The sequence below is a fragment of the Nicotiana attenuata genome, chromosome 4 (assembly GCF_001879085.1).
Source record: "Nicotiana attenuata strain UT chromosome 4, NIATTr2, whole genome shotgun sequence".
NCBI classification, from domain to species: Eukaryota; Viridiplantae; Streptophyta; class Magnoliopsida; order Solanales; family Solanaceae; genus Nicotiana; species Nicotiana attenuata.
The window spans coordinates 1,447,349-1,466,339 of NC_031992.1; the positions used below are offsets into that span (position 1 = coordinate 1,447,349).

The window sequence follows — 18,991 nt, forward strand, 5'->3', positions numbered from 1 at the left end:
AGTCGTTTCTTACGAACCTATAAAATTTCATACCAATCGGAGTCCTAAAAATATTTTACAAAATCAGTATGTACCAATACATACGGAAAAGTGGCTATAATCACAAATTCGTGTTGCATGACTATGAAATGCCATAAAATGAATCCCAAATTCATGGCAAAATAATGAGTACTAGTCACTAGGCCGTTTCCTAAGGACCTACAAAAATTCGAGCCAATCAAGTATGTCGAAATAAATATACAAAATCAGCATGTACTAATACACATAGAAAAATGGATATGATTACAAATTTGTATTTCATGACCCTGAAACACCAAAAATGAACCCGAAAGTTATGGTGAAGCGATTGGTAAGTAGGACGTCTCCTATGGACCTCCGAAATTTCATGCCAAACGGAGTCCGTAAAAAAGATTCTACAAAATCAGCATGTAATAATACACACGAAAATGGATATAATTACAAATTCTTATTGGATAAACCCGACACGCTATATAATAAACCCGAGTCATTCAAAATGATACGTATTTGTCACTAGGCCATTTTCTATGGACCTACAAATTTCAGGCCAATCAGAGTCCGTAAAAAAATTCTACAAAATCAGCATGTAATAACACACACGAAAAATAGATATAATCACAAATTCGTATTGCATCACCATGAAACTCCATAAAATGAATCTGAAAGTCATGGCAAATCAATAAGTATTGGTCACTAGGCCGTTTCGTATGGACCTACGAAAATTCTGGCCAATCAGAGTCCGTCAAAAAAAAAAAAATTCTATACATGAAAAAGTAATATAATCACAAATTCGTGTTGCATGACCCCAAAATACCAAAAATCAACCCGAAAGTCATGACGAAGCAACGAGTATTAGTTATAGAACCATTTTCTATGGACCTACAAAAATTCAGGCCAACCGGAGTTCGCCAAAAAACTTCTACAAAATCAACATGTACTTATACACGCGAAAAAGTGGATATAGTCACAAATTCGTATTGCATGACCATGAAATGCCATAAAATAAACCTGAAAGTCATGGAGAAACGATAAGTATTGGTCACTAGGCTGTTTCCTATGGACCTTCAAAATTTCAAGCCAATCAGAGTCCATAAAAAAAAATTATACAAAATCAACATGCACTAATACACATGAAAAAGTGTATATAATTACAAATATATATTGCATGACCTCAAACGTCATAAAATAAACCCGAAAGTCATGGCGAAGCAAGGAGTATTCGTCACTAAGCCGTTTCCAGTGGTCTACAATATTTCAGGTCAACCAGAGTCCGTCAATTTTTTTTTAAAAATTAGTATGTACTAATACACACGAAAAAATGGATATAATCATAAGTTCATGTTGCATGACCTCGAAACGCTAGAAAATAAACTCAAAAGTCATGGCGAAGCAATGAGTATTGGTCGCTAGTCCATTTCGGATGGACCTACAAAATTTCAGACTAATAAGAGTCCGTCAATTAACTTCTATAAAATCAGTATGTACTAGTCCACACTAAAAAGTGGATATAGTCATATATTCATGTTGAATGATCCCGAAATACCAAAAAAATGAACCCTAAAGTCATGGAGAAGCAAAGAGTATTGGTCACTATGTCGTTTCCTATAGACCTACGAAATGTCAGGCCAATAAGGATCCGTCAAAAAATTTCTATAAAATCAACATGTGCTAATACACACAAAAAAGTGAATATAATCTCAAATTCATGTTGCATGACCCCAAAATACAAAAATAAACCCAAACATCATGGCAAAGCCATGACCGTTGTTCATTAGGCCGTTTCTGATGTGCCCACAAAAATTTAGGCGATTGGAGTCCGTCGCCTGATTTCATGAAGATGGGACATTACATATGAAAAATTGAAAATCGTCCTAAATTTCGATTTTATGGCTCTAAAATGCCAAAAAATGAGGAACGGTCATGGCGAAGAGATGACTATTGTTCAATGGGTCATTTCTGATAAGCCCGCAAAATTATAGACGATTCGGAGAACATCGCCCGAATACATGAAGATGGCGTGGACATTAGCATATGAAAAATTGAAATCGTCATGAATTCTTGTTTTTGTTCCTAAAATGCCATAAAATAAGGAACAATTAATAAAAATCAATGACTATTATTCATTAGGTCGTTTCTGATGGGCCCAAAAAATTATAGGCGATTCGGAGCCCATCGCCTGAACTCATGAAGATGGCGTGGACATTATACATGAAAATTGAAAATTGTCATAAATTCCTGTTTTGTGGCCCTAAAACGTCAAAAAATGAGGAGCAATCACGACGAATCGATGAGTATTTTCATTAGTCGTTTCTAATGGTCATAAAACTGGAATTCTGCCTGATTCCCAGATTTTCATGTGCTATAGCCCACACCATCTGCATGGGCCCGGGCGACTAGACCTTAATCGCCAAAAATTCTCGCGGCTCATCGAAAACATCCTAAGGAACAATAGCCATCATCTCGCCATGACCGTTTCCTCGTTTTTTTGGAGTTTTAGAGGCATGAACTAGAATTCCGCTCGATTCTCAAATTTTCGTGCGCTATAGCCCATGCCATTTATATGGGCCCGAGCGACCAGAACGACTGATCACGCCCAACTCTAGTCCTAAAAAGGATAAGCGGTCGCTGTAAATATAATCCGGTCTAAAAGTACGGAGTCGAATCCCACAGAGAACTAAGGCTTAGCTATATCTATTTAATATCACTAAGAAGACAAGTTTGAATAATTTCTAAGTTATAATATTAAGATTTTTATATCTAACTAATTAACTAACAAATTAAAATAATAAATTAGCAACAAAGATACTAAAGGTTGGAGACAAGATTAAGGAGGTATAGAGTTATGATTTCCCCAATTGTCTGAATCCTTCTAGCTATGTTCCCTACAATTTTGCCAATGTATTCTCTACTGATCGTGAGCACTTTAGATGTCATAATTCTCTCTCGAGCAACTACAATAATTTACTAGACATATTCTCTCGAACTACGCTAGTTGACTTTAACTAACCGATCATTATGGCCACGTCAAGACTTTGTTATTTCTAAACCTACCTTTAAACCCGCTGTATTGATTTCTCACATACGTTAGGAGTGACGTTGTTCAACAATCACCTAAATATGTATCATTTCTCAAGCAACACATAATAAATAGGCACAGTCAATCGATGACCATTCAATCAACAACAATAAATACGTAGTTGAACAAGTAGAGAAATCCAACAGCTCAATTATATAAAAACATAACAAGAATTTATCCTACAAAAGGTTCTATCAAAATCCTAGATAACAAATTAGTTATTCATAATAGTATGTAAAACTACAATACTAAAAGTCATAACCAACAATGAAAAATAGGAAGAGGAAGGAAAAAACTCGTAGAAGATTCCCCGCCTTGCTCCTATTGTGTCTCTGCCTCCTTAGGTCGAATCTGTGTTAAAAATTGGTCTCCTCAGCCTTCTTAGGTCTAAATTATGTCAAAAGTGTGTCCAACCTTTAAAAATACCGTTTTTCTATGTATATATACCAAGTAGGGTCGGGCCCAAACAATTATACCTTCTCCTACGCGAAAAAAGACAAGTTTTCAGGCCTGGATGGCCGCGGCCGCGGTCGGGGCGCGGCACGAACGCGGTATATGGCAAGTATACTGCCTCAGCCCGCCTCAAGTCCGCGGTCGCGGTTTCAACCGCGTTTTTCACCCTGTTTTGTTTGGAATTTGAAAAAACGTAAAAGATGAAAGTTGTATCCCTTTGAGTTATATTTCCAACCATATATTGTGGAGCCCAAATGAAGTTCTGAGAGAAAAGTTATGTGCATTTTACTAGATAGTGCACAATATGCCTACTCGATTCTTCGTTTTGTTGCTCTATCATCCGTTGATCCCCGAATACGATCCCGGCTTGATTCCTTGGGCTTTTACTAAGACTTCAAAGCTCTAAATCACTTGAATTCATTCCATAACATCTACATAGCTCGGAATCACTCCTACAAGGCATAAAACACACAGTTAGTGCAAAACACTAGCGATTAAAGCGCAAACTCAACTAAAGTGCAGTAAATTAGAGTGTAATAATCGACTAAAATACGTAATTATAGCCTATCATCAACGACCTAAGGAACAATAGTTATCGCCTCGCCATGACCGTTCCTCATTTTTTGGTACTTTAGGGCCATAAAACTGGAATTCCGCTCGATTCCTAGATTTTCGTGTGCTATAGACCATGTCACCTACATGGGCCACAACGACCGGACCCGGATCGCCTAAAATTTTACTGGCCTATAAAAACGACCTAAGGAACAATAGACATCGCCTCTCCATGACCATTCCTCATTTTTTGGCATCTAAGGGCTATAAAATTGGAATTCCGCCCGATTCCCAAAATTTTGTATGCTATTGCCCGCGCCATCTGCATAGGCCCGGACAACCGGACCCGGATCACAAAAAACTTATGTCCTATCAGAAACGACCTAAGGAACAATAGTCATCGTCTCTCCATGACCGTTCCTCATTTTTTGGCGTTTTGGGGCCATAAAACTTGAACTCTGCCCGATTCTCAGATTTTTATGTGCTATAGCCCACGCCATCTGCATGGGCCCGGACGACCAGATCCGAATCTCCTAAAATTTTGTCGACCCATCATAAGCGACATAAGGAACAACAGTCATCACCTTTCCATGACCATTCCTCGTTTGTTAGCATTATAGGGCCATAAAACTGGAATTCCGCCAGATTCTCAGATTTTCGTGTGGTATAGCCCAATACATCTGCATGGACCGGGTGACCGGACTCGGATCATCTAAAATTTTTCGGCCCATAAAAAAGACCTAAGGAATAGTATTCATCGCATTTCCATGATCTTTCCTTGTTTGAAGGTCTTTTTTGCGGCCCATTATGCGATCACACTTCCGTCATAGATTTAGCATGAAGAATTTGGAGGGTGATTCTACGCTCCATTTAGCGGCTGCATAAATGGTCTGCGGACTGCAGACCTGGCCGCAGACTTGACCAAGCCAGCCTAATTTATGGAAGTCAATTTCACGGTCCCTTATGCGGACCGCATACTTGTTCTACGGTCCACTCTGCGACCGTAGAGTTGAGTTCATGGGGTCCATTTTCTATTTTTATAACCTGAAGCCATTTTGATTAAAAGCCTTTGGGGCTCATTTTGAAGGCAAAAATCTGATGTTTTCAGAGAGAAGTGAGAGCATCTTAGAGAGAAAGGGAGAAGACCTAGCAATTCTACCCATCCATTCTTGCCCCAATCTTCAAGAATCAAGGAAGCCATTCACTAGACCATCATCTATCCGTATTGAATTTGTTAAGAGTATTGGGACGTTGTAGTAACCTAAGAAAAGCTCAAGCAACGTATGTTGGCTAAACTTCTCTTTTAGAGTTGAATTCCATGATGTTCCCGTAAGTTTCAAGTATGGTCGGCCCAGATTCCTAATTCCCATGTTCCGAGTTATTCGTAATAAATTCGATTATCCCAAGTAAGCGTCGTGTTGAAAGATGCATATACTCAGAAAGTGTACCAATTGCTCCTATCTTATTTTGATCTCTTCGAGAATGTGTTCAAGTAGGGTTTATGCATTAAAATTTTATAACTTCAATTCGTGTTTCAAATGAAAATCTATAATGCTTAACTTGGAAAGAAAACTCAATGCGCCTAAGACCCATATTGCTCATATTTATACTTAAGGACTTGATTTCAAATTCTCTTATTGATGATTATCTATAAAGATGCTTGAAAGTGAAAGAAGTGAGTTGGAGATATAAAGTGTGGCCACCATGCCAAGAATGAAAGTTATAGTTATGGCCAATAGTGCCAATGAAATGAAATGATGTGTGAAAGATTATGAAATAAGCCTTGATTCACTGTTCCAAATTGACTCCGAAAACAGATTTGCCTAAAAGCTTACGTACTCAAGTCATGTCCAAATGTGGTTGTTTAAACTAATGCCTATGATTTGAACCCTTGTTTCAATCGTGATCACCATACTATGCTTTGTAAGTATTTCCAATGTGTTTTGAGTTCTTACATATGCAAGAGTTGAAATTGTGTATTGCCCTTTTGGGGAAAAGTATTTTCAATAATAAATGGTGTGTCACTTTTTTATGATTTTAACTTGTGCTTCGATTGCCAATCATTTTGCTTCATTTCTGTGGAAAGAAATCCATTGTGTTTAAAATCTTCATTACTAATGAACTTAGAGTTATCATTTCCAGAATATTCTATATGATGATGACCCTTGAAAGTAAAGAAATGAAAGTGTGGAATATGAGATACGACCACCGTGCAATGAATGAAGAATCATATGTATGGCCAAAAGAGCCAATGAAATAATGATGTTGTGAGTGGTTGAAAGTACTAATGAATCTATATATGGTGTAAAAGGTTACGAGGTGAATGTACTTGTATTTCTGTTTCCTTTGTGTGCAAAAATAAAAATGTTCTTGGGAGTATCGTTAGTCACGAGGAAGGGTAGGTTGAAACAACCTAACCGTGAAACTACACGTGCCGGTGTAGGTGTGATTGAGGGGTAAATCCCCGTACTGATGTGTTGAAATTGTTCCCCTTAAATGGGATGAGATTGATGTGTTGAGATTTTTCCCCATGATTGGGATGAGATTATTGATAACCTTAGATTGGATGTCGACTCACACGGCATATGTGGGGAGACGGCCTAGCCGATCGGTTCGAGATCGGATACCATGTTGCGCACATGGTGGTGTTGTGGTGGGATATCTTGGGATGAGACGGCTTAGCCGGACGGGCTGAGATCGGACTCCGTGCTAAAAGTGTAGTGATATTGTGATTGGATGTCTTTAGGTGAGATGGCTTAGCCGATCGGGCCGTGATCGGATTCTGTGCTAAAAAGACGGTGGTATATCAGTGCTAAAGATCTCCCAATAGTCTAAAATTATGCGGGGCTGTCAAAAATGACCTAATGAACAATAATCATGTCTTCGGCATGACCGTTCCTTGTGTTTTTGCCATTTTAGTTCCAAAAAATTTGAATTCAGACCGATTTTCAAATTTTCATGTGCTATAGTCCATACCATCTACATGAATCTGGGCTACCGGATCCGAATAGCTTTTGCGGGGCTATAAAAAATGACCTAATGAACAAGAGTCATGGGTTCGGCATGACCGCATGGTTTTTTGGCATTTTAGGGCCAAAAACTAGAATTCGGGCCGATTTCAAAATTTTCGTGTGTTATAGTCCACGCCATTTGCATGAATCCGGGCTACCGGATCCCCTAGTGTGGCCATAAAAATGACCTTATAAACAATAGTCATGGATTCGGCATGAGCGTTCCACCTTTTTTGGCATTTTAGGGCCAAAAAAATGAAATTTGGGCCGAATCCAAATTTTCTTGTGTTATAGTCCACACCATCTGCGTGAATCCGAGCTACCGGATCTGGATCCCCTAAAATTTGTGGGGCTATCAAAAATGACCTAATGAACAATAGTCATGTATTTGGCATGACTGTTCCTCATTTTTTGATATTTTAGGGCCAAAAAACTTGAATTCGGGCCGATTTCCAAATTTTCATGTGGTATAGTCCACGCTATCTACATGAATCCGGGCTACCGGATCTGAATCGCCTAAAATTTTGTTGGGCCATCAAAAATGACCTTATGAACAATAGTCATGGATTCAGTATGACTTCCTCTTTTTTTGGCATTTTAGGGCCATAAAATGGAATCCGGTTCGATTTTAAATTTTTGTGTGCTATAGTCCATGCCATCGGTATGAATCCGGCTACCGGATCCGAATCACCTAAAGTTTTGCGGGGCCATAAAAAATGACCTAATGAACAATAGTCATGGCTTCGGCATGACCGTTTCTCGTTTTGGCAAAATACATAGTTTACCCATTGACCTTGTACTCAAATCCCTCTTACACGCCTGTTAAACACGGGAATAGTATTACACACCAAAACTTTTAAAAGTGTGTCAATTACACACCTCTTTTGCCATGTGTCACACGCGTGTATTACACATAAAAGGGGCGCGTGAAAACTACAAAATTCATCTGAATTTTTTTCCCTTTTTTTTAACTATTTTCTTTCCAAATAAAAGAAAAAAAAATAACCCATGTCTTCTTCCCCAACCCACACTCCAGCGTTTCCTACCCCCCCCCCCCCCCCCAGTCTTCTTCCCCAACCTCCATTCTAGTTTTGTCTACCCCTCATGTTTCGTCTCTCCAACCCCCATGACTAAGAAGAAAAAAAAAAGAAGAAAAGAGGAGCTATTGAGTCTTGTAAAAATCACCATTATTGGCCTTTTGAAAAGCTTGAAATTAAATTTAATCAGGTCTTGTTTATTTTGCTGTTCCATGACCTAGAAAATTAGTTTGAATTCGTGATTATTATTGAATAAAAATTTACTTAGGTGATTAATTTTGATAAAATTCGAAAAACACCATTAACAAGTTTGAAGCTTTGGGTTTGAGCTTGAATTTAAAATTTGTATAAGGATTTGTGATGGATGTTGTTAAAAGTTGTTAAAAATCGAGCAAAGAGTTAAATCTATAGTTAGGGAAGAAGGTGCTTGTAGTGGAAGGGTTGGTGGTAATATGGTGGTGGTGGAGAAGATGATGGGGTTGGGAGATGAGGAGGGGGTGGGGTTTTTTCTTTTTTGTATTTTTTTCTTTGGGTAAGATGAGGGAGGGGGGGGGGGGGTTTCTTTTCAATTTTTCTTTTCTTTTTTCAATTTATTACACGTGTCAGATGTTGATTGGCGCGTGTATAGCAATCTTTAAGTAGATATGGTCAAACATCGAAGTGGTGTATAATTGACACACTTTTAAAAGTTTTGGTGTGTAATATTATTCCTGTCTTTAACAGGTGTGTAAGAGGGATTTGGGGAAAAGATCAATGGGTAAAGTATGTATTTTGCCTTTTGGCATTTTAGGGTCAAAAAACTTGAAGTCGGGCCGATTTCCAAATTTTAATGTGATATAGTCCACGGCATCTACATGAATCCGGGTTACCGGATCCGAAACGCCTAAAATTTTGTGGGGCCATCACAATGACCTAATGAACAATAGTTATGGCTTCGGCATGACCATTCCTCGTTTTTGGCATTTTAGGACAAAAAACTAGAATTCGGGCCGATTTCCAAATTTTCGTGTGCTATAATCCACGCCATCTGCATGAATCCGGGCTACCAGATCCGAATCACCTAAATTTTTGCGAAGCCACTAAAAATGAACTAATTAACAATAGTCATGGCTCTCTTAAAATATTTCAAGTCAGTGTTATCAAAGGATTGATTTCAGTATCTACATATAGCCTTAATCAAACCCTTTCATCTCTTCATTAGAGAGTTCAACTTGAGGAGGATCTTACATATAACCTTTGTAATAAACAGAATGTCCTTCTTCCCATGCATAATGAAACAATTACTGCCTTATGGCTCAATACATTTGTAATAGTCAAAAGGATTGACTTACATGAAACTCAAATAGAGTGAATCTACTATGTGTAGCAATCAACATTTCAGATCTAATCCTAAAAGAGGAAACTATGTCCATTTTGGCAACTAATTGCAACTAGAGCTACACCACTTCTCTACTGCACTAATATGGGACTGCTGCTACCGAAAGAGCTTCCAATATGATGCTGCGAATCACGAACTAAAATGAGCTTGATCATTTGGTTTTGGGAAGACATGCAAACATCAATACATTCTTCTAGATCTGCATCGCATGTTAATAAAACCCACTCAGAGTCATCATCCATGTACTTGAGTTGAAGTCCACTGGGATCATCTACGCCAAAGCGCCTAGTAATTTCTCTCAACAGTTCACTGTATCTCCAATTGTTTTGCATCCGGAACCTAATCTTTTCTTCTCCATGTGTTACTTTTACTCGTGGAGCTTCTTCTTGAGATCTCAAAGGACCCTTCTTCACTAGAAGGCTTTCTGATTTAGGATTCTCAGCAACACATGCATGGCTTTGCGATCTTGGTAAAATCTTCAGTGCTTCACTTGATAAATGAAGCTCCGGTTCACTTTTAACCCTTTTCACTGCGTTATCAACAGACTCTTCCTGGACAATTGGATCGTCATTACCAGCAATACTCAAAGGGGAAGATTGTGGTTTTGTCCCAGATGAACAACATTGACTTGAACTGGAACTTCGACTGCAGGAAGAGGAGGGTGACTTAGACGCAGCAGCATGGGGGCTCATAACGCATCCTTCTTGTTGCGCGTTCAAGGCCTTTGGATGTTCATTTGACTTTGAGTCTGCAAAAGGGCTCAATCTTGATACATTTGGAGATGCTAACTCTGGGAAGTTTGAATAGAAGGATTCAATTTGTAAAGAGCCAGAGGCACCCTGAACTGAATCAATAACACGTTGGATCTTTTGTAAGGAGTGACCAACCTTCTTGATCTTTCGAGAAGGCCAGCGTTTGATTCCATGCTGCCTGCATATCCTCTTCAGAGTGGTAGGACAAACTGTTTCAAGAATTAGAATGAAGGGGACAGAAGAAGCAGCAAAAGACAGGTTAAAATTTTGTATGTTAAAGGTCCAACAGGACAAAGCAACCTATAGGATTGGTATAAAAATTATAAACCAAAATGAGAAAGCAGAGGTAAAAAAGGGCATGCGTTTGGATCTTATCCATGAAAGTTACTTGACAACTGATGCTTACCTCCAATGCTCTTCGCAGCATCTTTTAAGCTACCGGCAAAATATTGCTGAAGAATTTCCAAGGTAATAGTCTTCTCAGCCTTTGTGCGTCTCCTGTCTCCCTTTTTACCATTACGAGAGACACCCTCCCCAGAAGCACAATGGTTTTCATTTAAGGCAAAATCCATCCCATAACCAGAATCATTATGGTGCCTAAACTCCACAGGTTCTTTTCTTAGCATTTCGTCTGGTTTCTCATCCTGGAATGCAGAAACAACAGTAGAACTCTCCTGGAACTCTGCGTCACAAGAGGTCCACGATGTCCTTTCTTGAGAAGTTTCAGTGTGCTCTTTATTGGATCTAATAAATGAGGGGTTTGCCGCTTCGCCTATAGAAACAGCTTCTTCCTGCAACTCTTTATCTGTCACAACCCTCAAAGTCCGGCAAACATTTTGTATGATAATGGACAACGAAGTAAGCATTTTTCTATGTTCTTCAGGATTTCTGCAGTCTGAGGGTAGAAAGAACTCCAAAACAAAGTCACATGAACCAGTTGAGATACTCCGCAGACGTATAGCTACTGCAGCTTGCAGTCCAAACATTTGTGCATGATGAGAAAGTGGATACTCCGTCTTGCTATAAGAGGTCAGATCAGCTGAAAAGCATGGTTGATTAGTCATGAATGCTCTCCCAACAACACCCTGCCCTTTGAGCAAATGGTGCTCAGAGCAAGCTTCATGAAAACCCCGAACGTGGGGGTCAGCTATATAGCAAGCAGAATCCTCTGTGGAAACACAATGAATAAGGTTTTCCTCAGAATGGCGGCAACCTCCTTTGCCTTGTTGAACACACGGAACCCATGTCTGAGCTAATGGCAATCCATGCGTCTCACATGCAGATTTCAGAACCTCTAGAATCTCAGGCAATGCCGCTTGGTAGCTCAAATCACATACCTGATAAAATTATCCAATATATCATGCTGAAAAATTTTATAGTCTTCAACAAATGCTTTCTTTTGCAAGTTCAGTCCAATTACCTTGGCATTCTGAGTGGTTGAAACTTCGGAAGTCCGGAGATTAACAGCCTATTAAGAAATAAGAAGTTTGAGAGAATTTCAGGAAACTGAACCTCACTATATTACCAAAGTGTGGACAAACAAGCAATTCCATGTGGATAACAAAAGCAAGACTTAAGCACACTAAAAACAAACACCGAAAATCTTGACTAAACAGAATGCAGCTTATGAGACTATAACAATCTGATCCCTAACTAAGAGCAATAATGAGGATTAAATAAAGGAGAGGAACATCAAATGATTAGATAAATTAGCAAAGTGAAGAAATTAGCAACAAGTACTAATGGAACTCAACCTGTTTCCGATTTGCTAACTTTACTAGTATTTTTTTTTATTATTTTGACTAAGTAATGTAGTTTTTGTAAACTTAACTATTATCGTCTCAATCTCCGTAACTTCATCGGATATTAATTCATTTGGAATTGGCATTTCATCTTGATCTTCGTGAACTATCTTTTTGTATAGGTAAAGCACAAAATTATTCTTCTGATAACCAAGAAATCACAAGAAATGATTACAGTTTTAAAAGTTCCACTCCTTAGCTAAGCGAGATAAAGACTCCAAAGCCCACGAGCACTGTCCTAAAACAACCAAGAAATTGTCAGTGATACTACTTCTTTAAAGCCACAACAAATTAACTAACATGCGAAACAGCAATAGATTTCATTATACTGAGCTTTATATTATCGAAGCCTTTTAGGAATATAAAACTTAAGCTATCTAACAAAAACAAATTAGAGGGAATGACAAACCTTAAGAGCTTCGCACACACTTTCAAGCTCCGGGCGATACTTGATCTTCTGTGTGGTCATGACAACTTCAATAACACCCAAGCAGTTACGACTACCTTGCTCAAATACAGGAACAGCAAGGGTGCCCCGTACATCATACTGCTGAGCATGTTCAACACGCGGATACTCTTCACTCCGGAAGAATCTAACATCAGGCGACCACTCAGGAACTTTATCTGCAAACACTCGGCCTGGCAATCCAACAATCTCCTTAGAATCTTCATTTGCAGGAAATTGATATTTTACAGAGACTTGACGGTAGTTGGCAAGCCTCGGGCAATTAAGGTCTAGTAAGAAAGGTTGATCAGTTGTGCTGAGCACATGCCTTCCATCCCTATTTATCGGCACCCATAGTTGAAGAAGTATATCCTTATCCCTAGAGCAATCTCTTATGTGTCCAAGTGCCCAAATCAATCTATCCATTACAGAAGATGAAGCTTTTGGTCCAAACCACCACCTTCTATTCAACTCTGGAGCTTCAACAAAATGACTTTCCGATTGACCTGAAGTACACATGGCATTGTTTACATTCTCACCAAAAGGCTGAATTTGCTTTTCTTGTTGAGAATCTTTTGATGGGATCCCATTAAACTCTACATTGTTGGTATCTATAGTATTAGGCCACATAAAAGAAGAGTCAAATGGAGCATTGAAAGTGGCTGGACTATTTTGCAAGAATTCATTACCATCAGTAGTCTCCAACCAACATCCCTCTAACAATAGTCCATCCATATAATCCAAATCCATGAAATAATCAGATTGGTTTGTCAACAAAGGATTCGAAGGAATAACGCTTTCATCCATTTGCTCTCAATCTGTTTTCAAATTCCTAAGACCAGTACTGTACTTGATCCAAATTTATGGTAATCACTAAGAATCCTTCTAGACACAATACAACCTAAAAAAGCTCCAGCCTTGAAAATCCAAATTATCTGCCAAAATTATTTTCTAACTTAGAATCAGCAGTAAAGCATAAAGGATAGAGGAACCAAAGAATCTCAAAACAACAATAAAAAGAGGAACTTTTCAAATAATATTTATTTCCAGAATCAAATATATGAAGATATCAACATATTCCACCAAGTTGGATTTTGCAATCTTGGTATACATATCTGTTTCCAAAGTCAAAAAGTAGAAGAAATAACCAGCTACCACCAAAACATAGATCTATACAACAGTACCTATAACAAAAGAAAGTTGCAAGAATTCAAGATAGAGTAGTTTATACAAATAAGAAGGAAGGGTATGAGACATAAAACAAATTTGAAGGGAGAAAAAGGTAAGAAAATTGACAAGAACAGAAAAACATTGTAGACATATTTGAGATAAGATGAATGATCCAAGTTGAGAAAATAGAGACAAAAGAGGAAATGAGAGGAAGAAGAACTCACTATGAAAAAAGATTCTTGGATATTCCAAAGGTCAAAACTTTGCTCTATTCTTTCTTTTTGTGCAGTAAAAATGTAAACTTTGGCTGCAAATGTTCTTTTGTGTGTGTGTGTGTGTGTGTGTGGCTGTCTAAGCAGAAGCAACATCAGCAACAAAACATGTGTAGGGACTAAATGTCCCTCTTATATCTTCCCCTCTCCAATTCCCCTCCACATCCCACCAATCACAAATATCTCTCTCTCTCTCTCTCTTAGTTCCTATTATCTGTCATTAGCTCTGATGATTCTCTTCAAGTAAAGTCTGCATACAAGAGAAGATTCCTCTTAACAAAAGAACTGGCCCCACCACCTACCCCCCACCCCCTCTAAACCTCTTGGGATTCCCGTTATAAAGTCAACTACAAATCAAGAAAACACCCCCATCTAATCCAACACTCAAAACAAACAAGTACAAGTTGATTTTGGATTCTTTAGTTCAAGAAAGATCAAATGAAACTCAAAATGGTAAAAATAAAAAGGTCTAAATTCATGCACTTCTTTGTTGGGTTTTTTCTCCTTTTTTTCTTTTTGGGTGGGTGGTTTGTACAGTGTTTGTGAGTAGGAATTGTGTGTTTGCCACTTTCTTATTATCCATTACTATATTCAGATGCTCTCTGACGTAAACAAAAAAATGTTAAAAAAGGCACAAAAAAACATCAACTTGCATGTATTAACTATTTATTATACAAGTAATAAAAAGAAAAGGTAACTTTTTATACACGCTCCTAGAATCGCGCGTGGTTTAGCCAGATAAACAACACTCGGAAAAATGACATTATACCGTCGCTTTCAAAATAATTATCAAAAAAAAATATATTTTTTGTATATATATACACATTGTGTATGTTATATACAAAATTTATACATCTTTTTAGCAATCGAATGTATATAATTTCTGGCGCGGGCTAAAAGTGAAAAAAGCTCGTAAGACTTTCGGACGCAAAATAGGAGAAATTTGATTGGAGCGTGCTAAGCAGTGATGATTATAATGCGTGAGGGATTAGTAGGAATTAATATTAGATTAATGTTTAAACCATTATGGGTAATCAGAGTGATGACAACATTTGTGTAGTTTTAGGTAGTGTTATTACAAACCACAGCTGCACCAAGAGCAAATCAGGACCACATTTTCGAAAAAATTAAAAGGCTCCAACTTGGAATAAAAAAGAAAAAGTATAGAGATTGACAACTACTATATAAACAGTTAAGTTTTATTTAATGATAGTGTAAATTTTTTTATATTATTATGTATTCTAAAAAATAACTAGAAGTACTATTCATAATTAATAATATGAAAATAAAGTATGCAATCTACTACACTAGATAAATTTATATCAAAGTTATAAACAAATTATATTATTGATATATGTGTGTTAAAATAATTAAATTATAATGAATTCTCTAAATATTGGGAGAATTTATATTGTCGACTAGGATAAGAATTTAGACGTAATTAATGTGTTACATCTTGAGGGTCGGCAACTTCCTTAGATTAATTGTCAGAAAAGAGTATGTATATAGGGAGTATATAATTTTGTCAAGAAAAATAAACGAAAAAATTACTCTCAAAAAAAAATAGAAAATATAGAAGCACGTGAAACTCCCTCGAAATGATAACACATCTTCTTCTTGTCTATATATATATATATATATATATATATATATATATATATATATATATATATATATGTGTGTGTATTTGGAGTGGAAATCTTGGCTAATTGCAAATATTATTCTGCTTTTATGTTATACTCCCTTCAGTCCAAAATAAGTGATTTTTTTGGATGTTTTCACACAAATTAAGAAATCCACATTTTAGCATTAATTAGCAATGGAATTGACCATATTAACCTTTACTATCTCACATAAACACTCCTAACACATATTCCAACACCATTTACTTCAAGGACAATGTAGGAAAAAAATAATTAATTCATTCTTGAAATCTGGAAAAATCACTTATTTTGGACCGGAGGGAGTAGTTGATTATCTCCTATTTTTTTCATTTCTCTCTAGCTTTGACATTATTATTGTTTTTATTATTGTAATATTATGTCACATATTCTTTTTAAACAAAAAATTGTGGTTAACCAAAAAGAGATTCCACTTGCGCCTTATTGAGATTTAAAAATTAAAAGAAAAGGAATCAAAGAATAATCTAAAGAAATATAGCAAGTTGCTGATCTCACAGAAATAAAAATAGCAAGTTGCTCCACCATACTCACTTTGGAATCATTACTGTCTAAATTAAAGGGACCATCCACCTACTAATCCTCCAATTAACAAATATTTTATTTTTTATTACATAATTAACAAAGTAAGAAAAGGCTTAATCATAGTAAGAATTTACAGTTTGAAGCGTAACGTTTTGATCAATAAAATTTACTAAGTGATAAGTGAAACAATTATCGTCTCGAAAACAATTATTTTATTCATCTTTTCTTGCTATTATTACTATTTTTTTGTTTCGTCTTCTTTTTCATTTCTTCTTGAGCCGAGGATCTATCGAAAATAACTTTCTGCCTTCACAAGATAGGGAAAATAAACTGAATTAATTTGTTATTTGATGTTGTATAAGTGAAACAACAAATTAATACAGATAATTTTAGAGAAACATATTACTCCTTCCGTTTCAAAAAGATTATATTAGTTTGACTTAGCACAAACTTTAATAAAGAAGTGAAGACTTTTGGGATATGTAGTGTTAAATAAGTTATTATAGCATTTGTATGGCTGTAAAACTTTAAAACTTGTGGTTTGAAATTTGCCATAAAATTTATGTGGCTATCAATTCTTTTTTTTTTTTTTTTGCTATCAATTCTTATTAAGAAAATATTGAAAGGTGTCAGTCTTTTTTAAACAGACAAATAAAAAAATATTGTCAATCTTTTTAAAACAAAGGGAGTAATTTATTTTTATCTTTATTTTTCTTTACTTAAAGGGTACTTCTAATCTGCCTTATATAATGGATTCCATCACCACAAACATTTTAAAAAGTTAATTTTCTTTTTGCATTCAGGTCAACATGATGACCACTATCGTTAAATTAGTACTATTTTGGGTACTGTTTAGGCTATTTGCGATCAGACGTAATCCGTATAAGAACTAAACAATTAAAAAGCCATTAATTTGACAAGAAAAAAAAATTATTTATGAATCTCAAACCATAAAAATAAAAAGTAAAATAAATTCTAAATTTGTCCATATATAAGGTTGCCAGGTTATGAGATTAAGCAATTAGTACTTTCATTTCTTATTGCTTTGATTACGTAAGCGACAAAATCTGGCATGTCTGAATCGGACAAAGAAAGAATAGGGAAAAAGACAATCAAAAAAATGGATCTCTCTCTTACGTTTACAACTGCCTACTATTATTTTATAATTATAAATTAGTTTGAAGAATTGAGATCAAATATCACTTTAAATAATGGACCACAATATCAAAGAAGTTTCACGAATTCAAATTCATATAATCGATCAAGTTTAAATGCTCATTTAAATAATTAATGTAATATCATACTTTATATTTACTCACTTAAAATCTTGGCTGGACAATTGTTTGCCTATATCATATTCTAAACTTGAAAGAAAAACAACTCAGTTGAAGGTAGGGTCCAGCAACTTAAAAAGCACGACACGTCGTGTGGTATTTGTTTGACCAAAAAGTATTGAACCTTTCAATTAAATCGATTAATGATAAATTGAAGGGTGAATCTTAGTTAAGAATAATAAAATCTAGACCAAATATTATGCAAAGCCGGTTAAGATAAACAACGTTAATCAGTGTATTTGTACCGATTAAATGCTCGTAAATGCAATAACATAAAGTGCAATAAATATAGATCATGACAATGAATATAACAAAAAGGAATCTACCACCCAATTATTGTAAGACTTGGATGGTTCTTTTCTCTGACAACAGCGTGGAGAAAAGAGAAATAAAGAGGGTTGAGGGATCTTTGGATCTTGTGAATAAAGAAGCAAAAACGTATGCTTGAATAGGATAATCAATGAACCAGACAATTGTTGTATATTCTCTCAGGTCAACCTTTTACAATGTGTTTTTCTCATAAGGTGAAGATCCCCCTTTTTGTTCTCTATCTCCTCCTATTTATAGGGGATATTTCCTAAAAACCCTAAAAACTACAAATTAAGGAATATCCAAAGCCTATGCTACTGTTATTTCTTCACCTCAGCTGCCCGTCTTTGGCATTAGCCCTCTCGAGAGCGGCATTCAGTTACTACACCGTGGTTGACCCCGTCCTTGATCTCGCTTATCCCTTACTGCCTAGTCGCCAAATTTAGACTAATACAGTTAGTCCCTCCGCTTGTTGAGGTCGTGGTCCTGCACGCCCATGATAAGCGGACCTGATTTACCTTGGAAAATTTTGGTTGTGTCGAATAAGTCGGGTCGGTCGAGGTGGAGAGAACGATGCAACCATTGAAGTCGTGATTGGCGCTTGACGTCATGGCCACGTGCGTTATCATTACGCATCTTCCCGAGACAGCGTCTGTGTGCATGCCGCTTTGGTTTTGGTGCCATTGACAATCCTTTGTTTCGATTCTCGCGCCACCCAGCTCTATAAATAGATGCGGGTCTCGTTTTTCAGAAGTTTTCACCACCCTTCATCTTGCATGAACATTATTCTTCTTTGATCTTCTTTGCCAGTTTCTGCTCTTGATTTCATTTTTCTAATTCCATTCTTTTCCTCCTTACCTAATTGTTATCTTCTTCTTTGAGTTTGGTAGAACACAATCCATTGTCGAAACATGTCACAAACTCTTCGCATTCATGATGAAGTTTCCGATGCTACTCCGTTATCGGTGGCTCCTCCTCCCGGTGGTGAGGAATTTATGGCTGAAGAAGACGGAGCTTTCCGACCGCGGAGGAGATAGTTCCTAGAAACCCTTTGTATAGAAACGATTTTCTCAAGGAGCCTACTCCTGCTCCCGCTCAGGTGATCTCCGAAATTGGTCTGTCTCATATAGCTGAGCTTCGATCCAAATATCGCATTCCCCTCCCCTCCCTCCCCCCCC

General features: G+C 36.9%; 1 protein-coding gene across 2 annotated transcripts; it reads right to left on the bottom strand.

Moving 5' to 3' along the window:
• LOC109224803 (protein NLP4-like) lies at positions 9,320–14,493 on the bottom strand. 2 transcript variants are annotated; one of them, XM_019389335.1, is made up of 5 exons: positions 13,919–14,493; positions 12,489–13,459; positions 11,698–11,745; positions 10,684–11,614; positions 9,320–10,486 (listed from the first exon to the last, which is right to left on the bottom strand). In XM_019389335.1, exons 2-5 carry the CDS (start codon positions 13,329–13,331, stop codon positions 9,597–9,599), a joined length of 2,712 nt encoding a protein of 903 aa, XP_019244880.1. In that variant the 5' UTR covers positions 13,332–13,459; positions 13,919–14,493; the 3' UTR covers positions 9,320–9,596. The 2 variants fall into 2 exon arrangements, with proteins under 2 accessions (XP_019244880.1, XP_019244882.1); XM_019389337.1 differs by lacking the exon at positions 13,919–14,493 and having other exon boundaries at positions 12,489–13,896.

What these genes read in the sequence shown, in the direction of transcription:
- LOC109224803 (XM_019389335.1), bottom strand. Translation starts at nt 13,331, where the DNA reads ATGGATGAAAGCGTTATTCCTTCGAATCCTTTGTTGACAAACCAATCT. An exon ending in CAACCACTCAGAATGCCAAG is followed by an intron (nt 11,615 to 11,697) that starts GTAATTGGACTG and finishes TAATTTTATCAG; the next exon opens with GTATGTGATTTGAGCTACCA. An exon ending in TGCTGCGAAGAGCATTGGAG is followed by an intron (nt 10,487 to 10,683) that starts GTAAGCATCAGT and finishes TTCTTGAAACAG; the next exon opens with TTTGTCCTACCACTCTGAAG.